Source organism: Peromyscus californicus, unplaced genomic scaffold (genome assembly GCF_007827085.1).
Source record: "Peromyscus californicus insignis strain IS unplaced genomic scaffold, ASM782708v3 Scaffold_4__1_contigs__length_199733344, whole genome shotgun sequence".
Taxonomy (NCBI): domain Eukaryota; kingdom Metazoa; phylum Chordata; class Mammalia; order Rodentia; family Cricetidae; genus Peromyscus; species Peromyscus californicus.
Window position 1 is genome coordinate 128,289,897 of NW_026294562.1, and position 20,361 is coordinate 128,310,257.

The 20,361-nt window shown below is 39.0% G+C and overlaps 1 protein-coding gene across 2 annotated transcripts in view; it reads left to right on the forward strand.

The window, feature by feature from the left end:
• Chd2 (chromodomain helicase DNA binding protein 2) overlaps positions 1 to 20,361 on the forward strand; it is a 140,550-nt gene that overhangs the window by 14,200 nt on the left and 105,989 nt on the right. The window contains exons 5-6 of one of the 2 annotated variants that reach the window (XM_052713814.1): positions 1,950 to 4,975; positions 5,318 to 5,450. In XM_052713814.1, the coding sequence (XP_052569774.1) occupies positions 5,389 to 5,450 (62 nt within the window). In that variant the 5' untranslated portion in view covers positions 1,950 to 4,975; positions 5,318 to 5,388. Of the gene's footprint in view, positions 1 to 1,949; positions 4,976 to 5,317; positions 5,451 to 20,361 lie in introns of those variants that run through there. The other variant, XM_052713815.1, reaches the window with a different exon arrangement.

The window sequence follows — 20,361 nt, forward strand, 5'->3', positions numbered from 1 at the left end:
TGCACCACATGCAAGCCTGGTCCCAGAGGAGACCAGAAGAGGAATTGTTTCTCCCATTCTGGAGTTACAGTTATGAGCTGCTGTGTGGGTGCTGGAAATCAAGCCTGGGCCCTGGAAGTGCAACTAGTGCTCTTAACCACTGAGCCATCTTTCCAGCCCCTACAATTAGTCTTTTTCATTTAGAGACCAGGTCTCACTATGTACTCTTGGGTAAACCTGAACTCCTTAAGTAGGCCAGGTTGGCCTCAGATTCAGAGGTCCTCCTGCTTCTCTGGCTCCCAAGTACTAGAAGTAAAGGCATGTGCCACCGTACCCAGCCATTTCTTAATTTTAAGAGAAGAACAAGGCAAATAGTATTTCATTGACTTGGGAATAGAAGGAATTATTTTTCATTTTAAGGAGAAGGGTTCAAGAAATTTCCAAAAGGCTCCTAGGGAAGAATATCTTGATATGGGGGTTGTAGAGATAGCTCAGTGGTTAAGAATACCTTGATTTGATGACTATTACTGATGCTGTGACAACCCTTTAAAGGAGTAATGCTCCTTTAAAATATTTTTTAATAAGGGGCACCCCGTCTTTTGATTATCTAGTTTATTAAGTTTGTTTTGTAATGTGTGTATTGGAGAACATGCCTTAATTTTAGTTATGGAGACAGGAGATTAGCTGAGAAGCAAACATACATTCTCATATTCATATATGTGTACACACACACACACACACACACACACACACACACACACACACTTTATTCTCCAGTCAGTCACTGACTGTAGCTCTACAAATTGAGTTGGAAAGTTGTAGAACATACAGAGAAGACCAGGGATTAAAATGGTTTTTGCTGGCTCGGGAGATGGCTCAGCCTTTAAGCACTTGCTTGGGAATTAGTATCCCCCCAAATACAAGTAAATGCCCAGCCACCACCTGCCTGTAATTCCAGGTAGAGAAGATCCCCCAGAGGAAACTGACTAGCAAGTTGATGAGCTCTGGGTTTGACTGAGAGATCCTGCTTCAACAGAGTTTAGATGATTTCTCATCATCAGTACCAACATCAGTATTGACCTCAGGCTTACATATTGCACTTACACCCATGTAAATGTATACCCCACTACAAAAACACATATACATAAAAACTGGAAAAAAAATTCTTTTTCAAATTTTGTGTGAATGTAATGAATCCAAATCTTTAGTAGTATCATCACCTGGATTCTCATTTCTTCCTCTAGTCCAAATTATTTAAATAATAGATAAATTTTTCTAGGAGGAACATGAGATGTTTTGGCAATGAAAATATATTTTAGTTTATAATTTGAAAAGCAATAGCGTTTCTGTGGCAAATTCCAAGTAAGCCAAGCAGATGTTTCTAATTTTTTTTGTTATTTTTTTCTTCTGGCTTCACATTTTCTGCATTCTCAGATACATAACTATAAAGGTGGTTCTGTTTATATAGGTCATGTATGTTATCTAAACAAAATTAACATCTGTAAGACTGTAAAAGTATGCCATGCAATGATCCATTGCTTTTTTTTTTCTTTAAAACCCTTAAGATTCTTTTTATAATTAGTTTCCTTTGAAGGAGCTTGGAAACTTTTTGCATTGAAATTGTAGACTCCACAATGTCTGTAATTTAACCTCCTAACCATTTTTGAATTTTAATCTTTGGTTTTTATTTTTTCATATATATATTATGTTAGATTTTAAGAATTTGATCTTTGACTGCTACTATTTTTAATGGATACAAATATATCTGACAGGAGAACCTACAAAATGTGCATTCATTGATTCTGTCTTTGAGAGGTTAAGTTTATCACAATAGTGTTGTTTCAAGCTAAAGGATTTTACAGAATTAAAGATTTGTGTATGGTAGACTATCTTCAAAGTGGGTAGACTTGTTTGAAGAGTTAAGATGATTGTTATTCCAACAGAATTTTTTTCTTCTAATTTTTATGAAGCATCCAGTCAACTTGAAGAGTTTCAAATGGACCATACCACTGAGAAATCAAGATGGCAGCCCACTATGGGGAATTGAGGGAAAATGGATTAATCCAAGAATGCTGTGATATTATACAACCATCCCAGGGTTCTTTTAATGTGGATTCCATGAAATGAACGATTCTTACCCAACACAAATGGACAGTGGGATTTACTTTCTAAAGACTTGTTACATATCATGTACATTTTTGAAGATGCTACATTTATTCAAATGGTAGTTTGTATTTCTGGAATTTCTTACAATTTTGATCTGAGTGACCATATGGAATGTTAACTTCAATAAAATCTCTAAAACTTAAAGATTTTCTCAGTTTGGCCCTTTTTTAATTTTTTTTTTTTTTTTAAAGTGGAAAGCTTTCATTAAATGTTCATTTCCCCTTAATAACATTTTGACCTTTATAGTTTGCTTTTCATTAAACTATACTGAATAAAGCTGGTAAAATGGAATGGTGTACTGGGAAGAATGTTTTGTTTGATTGGGATTTATGTTTATTGGCAAAGCTGTGTCTGTGTACCTGTGCTTAGTGGAATGACCCTTTGGTTAAAAAGCAGTTTAGTTGGTGTTTATTATAGGGTTTAAATGAATTTCATTAAATTTGTTTGGGTCTTTTCAAAACATTTTGCATTTTAATCAGTGGGTAATAGGAACCTTGAAAGTGTCATGAGAGTATAATGAATTTACAAAACAAAGTAAAGTACTTGTGGGCTACACAGACTGAGACCAAGTATCTCAATTTGTGTTGATGCAAATGTCCTTGTTGACCTGTGTTTAAAGTATAAATAAAACATCTTGCAGTAGAATGCTCATCAATATTTGAGTTATACTGATGTTTGTATCGTCTAACATTAGATGTGTATTTGTAGGGCCTTTAGGGTATAATACATTAAAAGGGCTTAAAACAGCAGTGTAATTTACATTTGAAAAAAAATCCTGTTTCCTTCTGCTATACAGTTGGGAGTTTAAATGAATCACACCATGCTTTGGATTACCCATGGTTGGAATCAAATGACAGGTTTTTATTTATTGATCTTAGCTACTAACAGTTTCGGTAACTAATGTAAAGAAATGATGGAGATTTGTTTTGTTGACCAAATGACCATTGATTATATTTTTTCAGTATAGAAAACAAAGAACAAAATAACCCATTGTTAATGTAAAATACCTTAGAATACACATCTGTGGTTAATACACATGCAGTGTTGGTTCATTGAGTGATGTGAGGTAGTTGGTTGGTCTTTGTGTAAATTGGAAAATGAGTTTTGGATTTTTGTTTGGATGCAAAAATATCTGTAGATTTGAAACTTGATTATGGATTTTACATTTACTTATATTTAACACAATTGCTTTTGGTTGTAAATCTAAAGTGGATTACCACATTGATGGAGTAACATGGTTTTGACCAGTTATAGGGTTTAGTAAAGGAATGTTTTGAGTTTTTAGGGTCTGTAAGCGGTATACTTGTCTGTATGGGAGAGAACACTTTGCATTTGTAATTTTGTTTCTATAGACTTTGTGTTATCACCTTTACGGAGTTTGTCTTTAAAAGTTTGGTAGTTGGCTGTTAGATGTGTCCTGTTGTAAGTGACCTGTCATTGATGAAATATGAGTGTACCTAGAATTGGATTTGAAATATGAGTGAAGCATTGGGCTATGCTGGTTATTTTGGTTTTGGAGTTGAGGTTGAGTTTTTGATTTAAAGGTGACCATGGTTGGTGTATATTCTTGATTTTGTAGTTACTCATTTTGCCCAAATCAGTTTAAGAAGTAAATATGTAACGAGTATGAGAATTTTTTAATGTGTGGCGCCTCCAAGGTTATATAATGGGTTAAAGAATTTTCATGAATCTTGGTGGGGTGGGGGTGGTTGTATTAAGTTTTGCTCTACTGCAACTGAACACTAGGGAGGCGCTCTTGAGTTGTAAAAAAATTACCCCTTCCAGTTGGGGTGGACAATTCCCCCTTAAACTTCATCTTTAGATGGTTTTTAGGGACCATAAAGAAGGCAAGAGTTGAGTAATTTATAGTATTGATGGTGCTTCTAGCTACAAGCCATTTTACCCATGGGGGTGTTAATTTTTTTAAAGATTAGTATTTAAGCTGAGCTTTAGATTCTCTAAAAATTATCCTTATTTCAAAATGGCTTGATAAAACACCACTTCCTGTCCAGGGAGGAAGTTATTTTAGCTCAAGGACTGAAATATTTAGCAGATCTTTAGACAAAAGGAACAAATTACATTTTTCTCTGGCTTAAAAAGGGTGCTTGAGCCAGAGGGGGTTAAGAAGCCCTTCCCCCTCCCCCTTATGGAGTGGTCTGGAGGGGCAGGGAGGTGTGGGGTTGGGGGTCTTAAGGCTCCCTTGGATGGAGGATCTAGGTTTTTTTCTTTTTTCTTTTTTTTTTTTTGGTGGAGATGAAGGGGTGGGTCTATGGTACATCACCTGAGTTGTGGGGTAAATGTAGAGAGTGTCAATCAAAGGCAGAGCTCTCAGAGCTGGGAAGGAGGCTCTAGATGGCGGCTGTGCCTTAGAGAGAGCGCGCTTTGCTCCCTGCTTCGGTTCACTTTACGCAACTTTCCCTAACTTTCGGGCAGCCTCAGGGGGCCCCCGCAACCCCCTGCCTCTCCTAGTGACTTACTGGGGTCGAACCGAACCTTTTTTTGGGAGAAAAGCAGCTTTTAGGAGCTTTCTTTTCGTGCCTTGTTGGAAGAAGCTGCCGTATTGAGAGCCCAGGTCGTTGTTTTTTCCAGCTTAGAAGCCATGGCGCACCTCCATTTTTGTGCGCTCTCCTAATGAGGCTTTTTTTTCCCTTCCGGACCTGTTTTAGTATTAATTACTGCTTTATTTTTTGACAAGTCAACACATTTGAGGACTATTTCATTTACTTTTTGTTTTTTAACGGAGGATTTTGCGTTATTTTTAATTATTTTGGATCTGATATTTTTCTACTACTAGATAGGACTCTTGTTTTGGACATACTACATGGATCAGGTAAGTCCATGATAATTAGTGATAATTTTAAAGATTTTCATGTTGAAGTTGGCTTTATTTACTGTAAATAAGAGAAATTCCTGGATGACGCAATAACATACAGAGATTGTTATTTGTATCCAGTGTGTTACTTTGAGAAACTTTCCTTATTGATAGTGATGCTTCTACTGTTCAGTTTATCCCCCACTTATTTTAAGAAGGAAAATTAGAAATATTTTTGTTTTTTTGGTGCTTATCGTTGTTGCATTACATGAATATCGCTAACATCGTCAGGACTTTGTTCCTGATAATAAAAACCGTCCATAGAAGCTGGGACCTTACCTTTCTTTCAACTTTTGACAGTAAATACCTGGGCACAGGACTTCAAAGCAAACACAGATTCCCCCTCCCCCTTAATATTTAAGAATTAAAAGATGATGAGAAATAAGGACAAAAGCCAAGAGGAGGACAGTTCGCTACACAGCAATGCATCGAGGTATGAGATATCAACTTTCTTTCTTTCATTTTTTTTTTTTTTTTTTTTTTTTGGGAAACCTCAGCTTACACTTGTTTACTTTGACAGACGTGGATTGCTGTCTGTGTTATAAGAATTTTCTAACTTGGGTTGCTTTTTTTAAAGCGTGACCTTGAGATTGCTAACATGCCACACCCTGATTTTTTGGTAGCAATTTATGAAAGTTGAGTTGTGACTTAAGGCCTCTTACAGCATTCAGAAGGTAAGGTACTTTTGTACGGAGGGGCCTTTCCTAGAAACTGCAGTTTTTCTGTCAGTAAATTTTTCGTTTTTAGGTTTTCGTGCTGCAGAAAAATGACCTTGTCTGTTTAGCCAATGCTGCATTGCACCATTTTACATACAAGGCAGATTTTTTCTTTGAAGAATCTGGGATATTCCAACTTGTAATTGAGGGCCATAGAGGAGCCCTGTGGTAGTAAATTATAGTAAATAGACATTTGAGAAAGTTATATGAATGGAAAAATGTACATTTAACAACAGAATCACAAGTGGGACCCTTTGACTGATGCCTTTCGTTTTGTATTTTTGATTGTTTCTTTTGATACATTTCAGAATTTTGAGAATTTTTATGACTTAACCAAAGCCTTACTTACAGTTCCTGAAATCATTAAGTAACCACAAAAATCCTGGAATGCTATTAATATTTGAGCTTTGTGTTTGTTACTATGACAATTTTAGATTTTATGTTTAAGATATTACAAGGTTAATGTTTGTGTATTTATGTTAAGATAGTGCTTTCTGGTTGGTCATTGTATTTTATCTTTACATTTTAGTTGATGCTGCTTTAAATTTATCCATTTATTTTTGACAGAGTCGTCTGGAATGCTTTCTCTTCTGAAGCTTTAATATACTGTTTGTTCAAATAATGATTTGTCTCACATTCCTTGAAGTAGTTTATCAGTGACTGAAGTAATAAAGCCTATAAGATATTTTTGTTGTATGACTGTATCCTAATTTAAAAAAATAATGTGCATGCATTTCTGGATGTGTTAAGAATTGTCATGTCATAATTTTTAAATCATTGAGCTAACAAGGATGTGATTGGTTATGTGATCTTTTCCCAATTTTGATTTTGCTTTATAATTTAGCATAAGATTCTCTTTCTAAATTAGCTTGTAAATTTGGAAATTTTGAATATGGCTTATTACAAATGATGAATTTTGCTTTCAACTTAAAAACATTTTTAACCTTGCTTTTAAAAATACATTTCCAAGTTCTTTTGCAAATTGAGTTACAATTTTGGATTTCTTTTGAGTTGCCTGTGTAATTATTCGGTTATATATAGGACAAAAAACTTCTAATGCAAAATTAGTTTTCTGGAAAGTAAAAATTTGAAGCTATCGGAGCTCCAGACATATTTGACAATTATGAAAGACCCAGTATTAAAGTTGTTACTCCCTGGGGTATATGATTTGCATATTCTCACCAGGGTTTTGGCTTTCTTATGCTGGCTGGGTTTTTGGTTTCATTGATCAGACCATGCTCTCTAACTCTGAGATCTCAAAGTGCTGCCTTTGAATAAACTTTGGGTTTTATCTGGGATATGATTCGGGCATTGTCATGCATTTGATTTCTTTAGTCAAAACAAGAAGCATGTTTTTAATGCTTTTGCCAGTTTACTTTAAATTGTATACTTGATGAATGTCCAAATACTCTAGAATGTTTTAAAGATGGAGTTACTTTTAAATTAACTGTTACTCTTAAGTTATGCACATTATTAATGCATGTACATAGTTACGACATCACTTCCTTTAAAGATTGTAAAGTTTAAAGGATGTTTGTGTTACTTTGGTACAGTAGGCTGTTATTTCTAGTGAGCTGAAATTGCATTGCCCCTGTGTACCTGGTTTCTGTGTTATCTGTAGGTTGCCTTTAGAGGCTAAAATTTTTAAAGTATAGTGTTTAGGAAACATTACTAAAATCACCTTTGTACCCTGATTCTGCAGGGGAGGAAAGGAATTGTTTTCAGGTCAAGTAAACTTTGGAATGAGAATCACTTGTGAAACAGGAATGAGTACAAGTTTTAAGTAAACTTTTTTTCCTGTTTCAGAAACAAGTGCTGTAACTTTATTAAGTGTATTCTTGTTGAGTGTATATTTTTGTATTCTTTTGAAGTTAATGTTGAATTCTGATGTGCTTTGTATATCATGATTTTTGGAGATTAAAAATTGACTTTAGAATGTAATTTCAAACAATTTACATTTGTAAATACAACAGTTTTAATGATGAACATAAAAAGTATGCCACATACTTACCCACGTTATATCCAGGAGTGGAAACTAGGGGGAAGAGAATGCACATGGAAACAGTGTGCACTTATGTGTTCTAGGACACGGCTTTTATAAACTCAAAAATTAAATGTCTATCCAAAATCGTCTGCCTTTGAGCCATATTTTAATATCCGGAGGTGGGGGTAAAATCTTAACATTTTCTAGAGTCTCTTACAAGAGCCTCTTAGCCTGGTAAGGTTGGGGATGGTTAGAAAAGGAATATGCAGTGCTTGTGGACTGGAACAGGCAGTTTTAAGTGGCAGCCATTTTATGATGCTGATAATACTTAAAAATGGGATTTTTAAGAAAGCTGGAAACAAATGAATCGAAATCCTAAATATCAGAACATCCCCTTCCCCACGTTCCCATTGGTACTCTGATGATGAAATAAGGGGCAGCTCGGTAGTTGGCGCAGGGAGCAGCTCTCGGAGGCTCTGGCATCTTGGTGCACGTCCAGCTCAGTCACAAAATGGCTGTTCCTTTGTGCCGCAGCGCTGACAGACATACTGCATTGCACTGTGTACTCGCCAAACAGCAGGAAGTTGCCGTGCGGAGTTCAAAGGCCGGCCGGCGCTGGCGGCGGGTGCTGATTGGCTGTGTTCGCGCCTGGTAACAGCAGGGTCAACGGCTGCGCCGCTGGGCTGGCCCCGCCCTTTGACGTCAGTCGTGGTGGGCGGGAGAACGCGGTGACGCGTGGCCTCGTGCGCCGGTCGGCTGCTTCCTCTGGGCTCTGCTGGTGCCGGGGGCGGGGCAGAGGAAGGGAATTTTGCTCGGGACTTTCCGGTGGGCGGCTTCTTTCCGGACGGATCTTGATCCTAGCTCTCCTCAGGCCTGGCCTGTAGTGGTCCGCACCACACCCTACAGTGTTTTCCTGAGCCCATTCCTGGAATAGTTGTCCTCTTCTGGAGAAAAGACACTGTAATCGTAAATCTCCAAATAGTAGTCGACTAGGTTTTTTTATTCATAGTTTTAGTTTTTTTTCTTTTCTTTTTCCTTTTTTAAAAAATATATATTCCGGTGCTTTTTTTCCTCCCGTTTCATTTCCTTGTTCATTGTAAAGAGATTAGTGAATTTTATTTTGTTGCCATTGATTGAAAGCAGTTCAGTGTGAGTGGAATGTTTTTAATTGAAAGGCCTTAACGGGTGTTTAAGCTCTGTGTCATACATGGCTCATAAACCAAGTGAAGAGCATTTGAGCTTGTCCCCGTGCATTTTTACTTGGTATCAAACATTTTCTCAATTGACATTTGAGGAAGAAAAACTCAGGTCAGTATGTGTTTAGTGGTTTGTAAGAATCACAGTGGGGTAGTTAAATGGAAAATGGCCTAGGAACTTTCAGTCGTTCCACATGTACTGTAACACTGCAAGTGTCCGTGCATTAAGAAATACATTACTGTGTAGTGTCAGCATACTGCTAAAGTTTTCCTGGCACTGGCTAGCATTCAAACTTGGCTTAGGTAGCAGAATTACTTGGTAAGGTCTTGAGAAATACCTTGGCCCTAGTCTCCCTTTAGTTCATTTCTGGTAAACAAACTTGTGTTGTTGCTCATTTCCTACCTTGTTTGGAAACTCTTGCAAGAATTTATTTTTAAAAATAGTTTACCAACTGCAGCTCGAAATCACAAGTAATGAATTTAACCTTGAAGGAAAAGCAGTGCTAGTGCATTTCTGTGCTGTTTACTTGCATATTCCTCATTCCAGTATATTTTAGGAATGTTAAATAATATTCTTAGGAGACACTATTAACAATTCAGTAGAATGTGGTACTTTATTTTTTAAAGTAGATGTAGGCACCGGGTGTGGTGGCAGAGCCCTCATTCAGCGCTTGGGAATCAGTGGCAGAAGCAGGCAACCTCGGAGTTCAAGGCCAGTCTGGTCTGCAAACCACAACAGGCAGGGCTATATACAGTGAGACTGTCTTCAAAAAGAGAGAATGAAGGAATGATATAGGCTTCTTGAGTGTTGTTAGAGATGTTTTCATAGGTGTATGTGAAAGGAAAAATTCCCTGAGTGGGTTTTACAGGTTTCCCTTAATCCTAGTTGTTTAGTGGAATTCTTAGGAAAATAAGGGATTTTAAGATTGTTACACAAAAGAATTAACAGAAAAGTTTGCATGTAATTTAAAATTATGTGCTCATGTTTATTTTGCACAAAATGCTTAACAACCTTAGAGATCTAGATTTTGTAAACTATTTACTTGTTTCCAACGTCTTGAAATGTTTATTAAATAAAAGCAATAAAAAATATAATATCTTGATAGCAGAAGGAAGATAGTAATCCCATCTCCCTTTTGGTGTATTGAAATTAAATTATACTAGTATTAGCTTTTTAGTATTTTTTAAATAGTCTTAAAGTTTCTGTGTGGGATAGAACTAAGTAGCCAATATTGCGTTGTGTTTATGAGAGAATAAACAGTTCTGTGGAAGATATTTTTAGTCCAGGTATATTGCACTGTGTGAGTTAATGTGTATCACAGGTTTAGTGTTTTAGGACCTGGTTATAGTACATGTGGAACCAGTAAACATTTCAAAATATTTTGTTAGGTTTGTTTTTGGATATATGCAGAACGGCAAGAAACTTTTTTTTGGGAAGGGAGGGGGTGTCTGTGTATTTTCACTATTTAAAACTTGTACTTTGTACCTTTTTTTTTTTTTTGGCCTTTTTTAATGATTATTTCCTTTTGTAGATTAAGTCAGTGGGAGTTGGGAGGTGTGGTTCAGTTGGTAGTGTGTTTGCCTGGCATGCAAGAGGCCCTGGGTTTGTTTCCTAGTTTCATAAACTGGATGTGACATACCCGAAATCTGTTTATTTGGGATATGGATGTTGGAGAATAAGGAGTTCAATCAAGGTTATCCTCAGCTGAGGAAAGTTTGAGGCCAGTCTTGGCTATTACCTGAGATTATGCTCCAAATTAGTATAAAAAGGATGGAGTTAATTGAGGGAGGTGTGTAAACAGTATTTGATAAGTTTCATTAAATTATTGCCAGGAGGAATGGATATATAATTGTATTTGAACTTTGTATGACATTCAGATTTCATAATTTAGTGTTCAGCCCAGCTGTCTAAATTTGTACCACGTAGCTGCTGAGATCACCTGGGATATCCACACTCCTACCATTTCTCATATAAAACTTAGTATAGTGAATTTGTCCCTAACAAGAAAATTGTGACTGCTAGTAAGTCATTTTTTGCTGGTTGTGGGCTGCTTTAGTTTTGCCTATTTGAGGAGTGTTACTTTAACAAAGAAACTGTGTTTAACAGCCCCCTCTCCCATTACCCAAGCGTTACTTCTTTTCAAAGAAACAAAAACAACCTTGTAAGTTTGCTTATCTTAGTTGATTGTCGTGGTCATGTACCTTAGTCACGTAGCTTAGTATTACCTCATGCATTCCAGCATGATTGGGCAGCCTTTCCAGTGTTGCCAATTATTACTTGTTTTAGAACATTAAGGTTATTGAGAAAATGCCTGAATAAAACTAATTTGACCCAAATCATCAAATACCCAGGGGCTGTTTTCCTTTTAAGTCAGTAATTTGGCAGGGTGGTTACTTTGTTTATATGTCTATTGTGACCTTTGCTCCCTAATCTATTTGTGCTTTGGTTGATTAGGTGACTTTGGGGCCTGAGACTTTTCTGAAAAGCTCTTATTCTGGAAACATTTGAGCCCAAATTAGGACATGAGGGTCAAGGTGTTTCTGAAATAAATGATAATGAGCATAGAAGCTGCCATTCATGTTCTGTTTCCTGAAATGCTTAGTTTGAGTACTTCATTTATGGATTTGCTTATGGATCACCTAGTTTTGGTGTTTCAGATGTCTTCCTGACTCTATATTTATTTTTATAATAATAATTATAATCATCATCATCATCATTATTAGGTTTTTTGAAACAGGGTTTCTTTGTGTAGCTTTGACTGTCCTGGAACTGAGTGCAGACCAGGCTGGCCTCAAACTCAGAGATCCACCTGCCTCTGCCTTCCCAGTGCTGGGAGTAAGGACGTGTGCCATCACCACCTGGTTCCTATATCGTATTTTTAAAAAGGCTTTGGATTCTCTTGTAGTTTGGGGAAAATAGGTCTCCTCCCCTTTTAAATTTAAGTGTATGTATGAGTGTGTGCCTGTATGAATGTATGTATGTGTACTATGTGTGTGTGCCTGGTAACCCTTGGAGGCTCGAAGAGAGTGTTGTATCCCCTGGGACTGGAGTTACTAACAGTTGTGAAATGCTCTGTGGGTGCTGGGAACCACATACTTGCATCCTCTGCAAGAGTAGCCAGTTCTCTTACAGGCTGAGCCATCTCTCCATACTCACCCCATTAAGAAGCTGGGTAAAGGAGGCAGAGCCAGGCGGATCTCTGTGAGTTCAAGGCCAGCCTGGGCTACCAAGTGAGTCCCAGGAAAGGCGCAAAGCTACACAGAGAAACCCTGTCTCGAAAAACCAAAAAAAAAAAAAAAAAAGAAGCTGGGTAAAGAAAGGGAGATCTAGGCCTGATTTTACGGTTTAGTTCTCAGTCATGTAATGTACGTAAGGGTGTCAGTTCAGCTCTTACTGTAATACCGAAAGCTTCCAATTTAGGTTATTTTCAGGCATGAGATTTTCTCATCTTAAGAATGTGGACCGTGTTGATCATTGGGTTGTGAGGATTAAGTATTAGAATGCCTATCTAGGTCCTTAGCAAGGAGACTAACACACTGAATGTACCCAGTGAATGTAAGCTACTAGCAATACTGTACTGTTACTGCTCGGTTTATCCTTGTCTCCCCTCACCCTTTAGCCCTGCAGTTCTAAGTGTGTTCTGATGAGCCGGGTTCTTCCTAAGGGCCCTGGTGGTTGTCTGGCTTACCAAGAGTCATTTAGGCAAATTAGAGGAGAGATTTTCAAGAATGAACTCAGGAGGCAAGTCCCCTTTAACCTAAAATCTTCGGTGCATTTTATAGTTAAAGCTCAGTTTTTTTTTTCCTTCCCCTCCTCCAAGGAGCCAGCCTCTGGGAGCTGATTGTTCTTCCTGTTGTATGAGTCACAGCCCTGCTCTTGGCAGTAATTGAGTTCCTTTCCCCACCCTCTGATGGTAATTGCTGCCTCTCTTTCTTAACTCTTGGCCCCCTTTTGCTGCTCCAGCTGTTGAAGTAGGAGAGTGTCTAGGGAGTGCTCTGGTAGTAGTGGTAGACCATCTAGTTGGCTGGAGTTAGCCTCTCCTTAGTCCTATGCATTTGCCTGCTGCCCATGTCTGATGTGTACCTGTTTCCTTGGAACTGTAGTGCCAAGACTTGGATGCTTGGATTTCTTTCTCTCCACTTCCTCTCAGTGTGGTTTATGGGTTAGATGAGTATTTGTTTCTGGCTCGAACATTGGAGGTCTTTTAAAATATCTGAGTGCAGCTCTGCCTTCCAGGTTTGCTTTGTAAAAGCCCTCCATGTGGTTCCGATTTATCATCAGTGTTTTCCTGTTTGCAGAGCCTCCACGCGGTCCAGATCTAACAATGGTTCACATTTTGTTCCTGCTTTCTTTAGTAACAACCGATTGCCCGTCATATCTCTTTTGTTGAGATACTTGCAGGCACCGTTTTAGTTTGGAGTTCAGGAAGTAAAAGATGGATCAAGTTCTGGGGAAAAAAAAGGAGTTGAGGTTTGGTGGGGAGGAAGTGTTTCTGTGCACAACATTCTGTAGCCCCAGGCATTCTTGTCACATGTGCAGTGAGGGGCTTTTCTGTACAGAAGCTGAACTCCTTCTGTGTCTCAGTTTGCTGTAAGTTCTGGTGGTCTCTTCCCTTAGTGTAGTCCATACTCACACTCTTCAAATCGATCCAGAAGTTTGTTTGGATGCTAGTCTCTTTAAATTTACTTAGTTCTCAAATCTTAGAAAGAATTACTTCATTGCAATGCGTTCATACTCCATTCTGACTTTCCTGCCCTCTGTAGCTTATAGAGGTAAGTCCCTAGACAGATTATACAGGGATGGAGCTGTGTGTGCTGTTACTTAGGCTGTCACTCAGTTGACAGTTGTAAAATGCATCAGCATTTTAAAAATGGATTAAAAACTTTAGGGAATCTCATTTATATAGTCTTTCTTTTTTGAAACAAGGTCTCACTTTGTAGCTCTGGCTGTCTTATAACTCACTGTGTAGACCAGGCTGACCTTTGAACTCAGTCTGCCTTGCCTCTGCCTCTAGTGCTGCTGGGATTAAAGGCATGTGTCACCATACTTGGCCCTTCCCCCCAACCCCTTCCCTTCTTTTTGATTTTTGAGGAGTCTTCATCCTCTGTAGCCCTGGCTGTCCTGGAATGCTGTAGACCAGGGTGGCCTCAGCTCAGATCTACCTGCCTCTGGCCCCAGAGTACTGGCATTAGAGACATGTACCACTGAGCCCTGAACAGCCTCGTGTTTGTAATCTTTGTAGTTTGAAATGTAGATGAAATGATTGTGAGAGACTGTTTAAAAGAAAATAATGAGAAGGCTCAGTAAGAGCCTCCATTTATTGTGCCTGCTATGAACCCAGCCTTGTTCACGAAGAGGTAGGATTAGCATCCTTGTTTGTGAAAGATGAGAAAATTTGAAGTGTAAGGGAATGAGTGGTGGGATTGTGACTCAGTTTTGGTAGCTGGCTCTTGGATGGCTTAAGCTTGCCATGAATGGTTGCTGTCCCCTTTGTCGATTCAGAGAAAGCTGTAGAGGAAATTAGGAGACGTAAGTAAAACATCTTGGATCATCCTCTTCTGCTTCTCCTAAAGCTTTTACATTCATTGATTCATTCATTGTGTGGTGTATGTAGTTCATGTACACAGTGAGGCCAGAAGAGGACGTCATTGGGCGGCCTCTATCACTGTCTGCCCTATTCCTTTGAGATATAGGGTCTCACTAAATCTGGAGCTAGGCTAGCAAGTTCCAGTGGTCCTTCTCTCTGTCTCAGCACTGCATTTTCAGGCCACATTTGCCTTTTTAAAAAAAGCCAGTCTCACTGTATAGTTCTGGAAGCCTTGGAACTATGAAGACCAGGTTTTCTTTGAATTTTCAGAGATCTACCTGTTTCTGTCTCTTGAGTCCTAGGATTAAGGCATGCACAGTGGCTAACTTTTTAAATGTAGTTATTTTTATATATTTGTACTTTTATATATTTGTATTTTATTTGTATGAATGTTTTCTATATGTATGTTTGTGCACTTCATGTGTTCCTCCTGCCCTTGGAGACCAGAAAAGGGTTTGGATCCCTTTGGAACTGGAGTTATAGACATGAGCTGCCATGTGGGTGCTGGGAATTGAATCTGGGTCCTCTGGAAGAACAGGTGCTCTTTAGCAGTGGGCCATCTCCAGCCTACACTTGTGGTTTTATGAGGGTTCTCAGGATTTGAATTCTGGTCTTCATGTTCGCAAAGCAAGTGCTCATACTGCTTCTTCCCAGCCCACCCTTCTCACATCATTTATTTATTTATTTTTGGTTTTTCCGAGATGCTTTCTCTGTGTAACAGCCCTGGCTATTCTGGAACTCACTCTGTAGACCAGGCTAGCCACAAACTGAGAGATCTACCTGCCTCTGCTCCCCCCCTCTTCCCCAATGCTGGGATTAAAGGCATGTGCCACCACTTCCCCAGCTAGCCTTTTACATTTTAAAGAAACAAAAAACCTCAAGAGTACTGTATATTGTGGATGTGATCTTCCAAAGGCTAGTATTTTACATCAAAACTTCGTGTGGCCATTGAAGTGGTTTCCTTGGAATCCTGAAAGGGTAGGGTAGATGGGGAGGTCATGGAAACCTTAGAACTTGCTCTTTCGTCCTTTGGCTTTTATTCACACATGCACTTTGGGTTAATCTAGAATGCATGAAAATTTGTGCTTGTGATCTCCCTCCCCTGTATCCTAAGTTGAATTTCTGTGCATATTTTGCTTGAGAATTAGCTGGATAATGAGAACAAGTGTCATAACCAAGTGGATTTATAGATTGTGTAGCAGGTTAGGGGAAGGGAAAGCTTCTCTTGAGGTGGTTGTCTTGTAGATGGTCCTAGATCAGGTGGATGGTTAGAATCTCAGGGATTAGTGTGTCCCCTGTTCACATTCAGATACAGGTTGCTTGACATTCACGAGGTCAGTATCTGGCTGCTAAGGTGAAAGTTGGGACTGACGACCAGACTTCTGTAGTATTCATTCCTTTTCTCTTTAACAAAAGTTTGCCCTTTAGTTTAGCTTTATGTCGATATTTAACTCTAGAAATATTCTTGCTAAGAATTAATCACCTGAGTTGCTTGTTACTATCCAGGCGTCTTTCTGGAAGTGTGAAGATAGGGTGCCTTAGGGATTATATCCAGGAGTCTATCTATTGAACAGTAGACTCAGGTGGCTGCAGGTTTCACAGTTTGGGCAGCAGGGGGAGGGTTGTGTGACAGGTGAACAGAGAGCTCTACAGTTTGGATCGCTGTTCTTTTTCTCCTTTTGGTTATTATTATTACCATTTTTTTTTTGCAGGCGGTTTTGCCCAGGTTGGACTGGTATTTGAGTCAGTTTAGCCCTGGCCTCCTGAGTGATGGTGTTATGGCTGTGTGAACTCCCAACACCTGGTGTTTTGCTTCTTTTTTATCTGTAGAATTCTGTGCAGGAGCTTCTGAGCTTTTTCGTCTTTTAAAATAATAGATGGTAATCTTGTGCTTCTGAAGCAGGGTTACAGACAGTGGCAGCTTCCACCCTTGACGTTGTGTGGCCCCTATCCCCAGTTTCATCTTTTTGGATGTATTTTTGGTTATTCCCAGGTGCTGAGGTACTATTGACATCTAGTGCATGGAAGTGAGGGATGCCAGACAGCCCGCAAACATAGGCACTCCTCTCAGTAGTCCTGTTCCGCCCTGTCAAAGGTATCATCCCAGTGTGGGAAGCATGTGGAACTATAAACGCGGTGGCCTTCTCTTAGTGAACGTTGGTTGCTAAAGTGAGACCCCTCACCTTGGTTTCTTAGCTAGCCCCAAGGACTCTTGAGGACATGGGTATATGTTTCATATTTATAATTGGGATGGTAACCAGGGCTTTTAATCTCCTTTGAACTTTGCAGTTTCGTCAACACCATCTACTTTATAAAAGTCTATAAAAGTTATAGTCTGTAAGTTAGCTAATAAGAAAATAAAAGCCTTGGAGGTTTAAAGGGAACTCCTGGCCAAACTAGTTCTTTATTCTTAGTGTTCAGAATGTAAGCGTCCCCTTTGATGGTTGGTTAGAACTTTGTTCATGAATTCAGGGAGGTGTCCCTTGTAGCTTCTCTTCAACTAGGTGGTTGGTCTTGTTTTTTTTACCTGAGTGGAAAGCTTTCTTTTTGTCTTAGTATATAACTGTTGCCAGATCCTAATTAACTATGTACATGATTCTCCATGTAGCACATATCTCCATTAACTATGTACATGATTCTCCATGTAGCACATATCTCCATTAACTATGTACATGATTCTCCATGTAGCACATATCTCCATTAACTATGTACATGATTCTCCATGTAGCACATATCTCCATTAACTATGTACATGATTCTCCATGTAGCACATATCTCCATTAACTATGTACATGATTCTCCATGTAGCACATATCCAGCCTCTTTGATGCCATTCCCACCCCTAGCTGCTGGAGGCCAATTTTGTGGTACTTGGTAAACCATTTAAGATGATGAGAATGTTAATTGATTATTGGGGAACAGAAGTAGCATGAGAAAGCTTAAGGTGACTTCTGCCTAGTCCCAGATGAGAATTTCAGAAACAGCTAGTTATATGGTTTTCTGTTTCAATTCTGGGTATCCTTGCTGCCCTAGCCTCAGTACTAGCTAGGCTTCTAGGCCTAAACCACCAGATCTGTTACTCTCACCCGTACGGGGTATTGAACCTAGAGGGCCTTATGAATGCTGGGAAGCCCTCTGCCATTGAGCTATAAACTGCAGGCCACTGGCTGCCTTAATTTGAGAACACAGTTGGGATTTAGCTTTGCTATTCCATGAAATTGTAAGTGCCATTTTAAGTAGTTTTCTTTCAAGTAAAAATGAAATGACAGTTTTTAACAGAAATTTGAAGATCTGGTTGGGTTTTATTAGGAATTGAGGCTAGCAGCATTCCATCAGTAAGTAGGAAGGTGTGGAGGAGCAGTTTTAGGAAGCAGTCTTTTAAAACAGAAAACAAAAAACAGGGCAGTTCTGGTTACTTGAGGTTGTAAAATAGAGAGAATTTGATTGTGCCAATGTAAATTGCCCTGAAGGTAAGGGAGACAATTTACAAGTTTATCGTGAGTGACTCCATTTTGGTTGACTGGTGTAGTAGCCCAGTCCAAATCCTTGGCCTTTCGTAGATTAACAGTGAGATAGATGTCAGTGGAAGTGGGAGCAGACACATGCAGTTTCTCTGCCGCCACTACCTTGAAAAATGTTTTTCAGTTAAAGCGAGACTCATTGCTTCACCACAGAAAAGAATTTCATTTCAGGTTGATAGACATAAAATAGAGGTTTGCTATATTTGCCCAGTATATATTTTTAATGTACAATTTAAGCACAGCTGTTAATAAAGGGGCACTGAGGGAAGTAAATTGTGAGTTTGGGTTCCTCAAGGGAGTTGAAATTAAGGTTTTTGTAGCCATAAATACTAATTTTGGTGGCTTCTGGAGTTATGTCTTGAAGGCCTGCTAAAGAAACTTAAATTCTTTGACAGTTTCATGCATGCACATAGGGGATTCAGTTGTTTTCACCCTCCACTGGCCTTTTACTTCCTCCTTTCTCTTCTGCTGAAATCCTCTTCTGAGGGATCTTTTCTTTTTTGAGAAGTAAGATGGTGGGGGTGGTTTCTGATTTGCGTTGGGTGGGATTACATCTGATAAAGTGGAAGGAAGCCTAGTGCACTGGGGTTGCAGAGGAAGTTAAGCTGCTGCTGTAAAATGAGCGTGGTGATGCATGCCTTTAATCCCAGCACTTGGGAGGCAGAGGCGGGCGAATGAATCTCTGTGAGTTGGAAGCCAGCCTGGTCTACAGAGCAAGTTCCAAGACAGCCAGGGCTGTTACCCAGAGGAACTCTGTCTCTAAAAACAATACAAAACAAAACAAACAAACAAAACAAAACGATGTTGCTGTAAACAGCCTGGCATAGTGGTGCACACATTTAGTCCCAGCAGAGGCAGTTAGATTTTTTGTGAGTTCAAGGCCAGACTGGTCTACTTACAGAGTTGCAGGACAGCCAGCCAGCCAGGGCTGTGTTGAGAAACCCTGTGTCAAAAACAAAAACAAGGTGCGTGGGGATGGGAAGGGGTTTAATTTATAGTCTTGTTGGAGATTGGAGAAAATAAGATGTCTGAATTCAGTAAAGCAGTGAAGCTCATATAGGTAGATTTGCCTTCACAGTAGTGTTAGCTGGGTTGGAATTCCTGACCCGACATAAGGGGAGAGGTCTTAACCAGATTTCTCCTTAATTATTCCTGTCTAGCTTGGCTAAGAAAGAGTCTACGGTGTCATTGTTAAGGAAACTTGCAGAAGAACTGAATCCTAGGAAGGGATCAGTTATATGGTAAAAAGAAACCTTGCTGACTATAGTGCTATGCTTTTAGCTCCAGCACTTGGGGATCTCTGAGTTCTAGTTTGGTCTACAAGTTTCAGGCTAGCCAGAGCTTCATAGTGAGACCCTGTCTCAAAAACAAAATAAATCTTTGAAAAATTATGAAGAAACGAGAGGCTGAAAGAGTAAGTTTTGTAAGAGAGTTAAGACATAGCTACACTCCCATCATACCCTTTTACTGCTGTCACTGTTTTGTTTTGTTTTTTTTTTTTTTTTGGCTTTTCAAGACAGGGCTTCTCTGTGTAGTTGTGGTGCCTGTCCTGGATCTCGCTCTGTAGCCCAGGCTGCCTTGAACCCCCAGAGATCCACCTGGCTCTGCCTCCCGAGTGCTGGGGTTAAAGGCACTGGCTTACTGCTGTCACTTTTGTGCTCACTTGGCATAAAAAGTATTTGTAGTTTGTATAGTTTTGTTTTAAAATTTATAGTTTTGAAATTTGTCACTTGTATTTACAGATATATTAAGACCCAATCCTGTTCAGATTAGTATGAATAGTATGGATACTTCACATCTTGTGAATTGCATAGATATGTAGATTTTTTTTTTCTTCTAGCATGAAATAATTTTGTGTTTGGCTGTTGTCCAACTTTGATTTATCTAGGTAACATCCTTACATACTGATTTGCAGGATTCATATGTGATTTTTTTTTTTTTTGGGTGGGGTGTGGTTTGTTTTTTTCCCAGACAGGGTTTCTCAAGTGTAACAGCTCTGGCTGTTCTGGATCTCACTCTGTAGACCAGGCTGGCCTCGACTTCACAGAGATCCGCCTGGCTCTGCCTCTGAGTGCTGGGATTAATTAAAGGCCTGTGCCACCACCTCCCTGCTTGTTATATCTTATTAAGTTTATTGGCCATTTCAGTTTCTTTTTTGTGGTTGTGTGTTTGTTGTTTTTGCTGAATTTCCTACTGGATTTTTGAATTGCCAGAATTCATATGTTGTATATTTTTTGTTAATGTATACATTCAACTTTGTTTTCCTAATTTACTTGGCTTAGCCATGTTTATACTATAACATTCAGAATCTGAAGACTTGAACTTAGAAGCATAAAAGA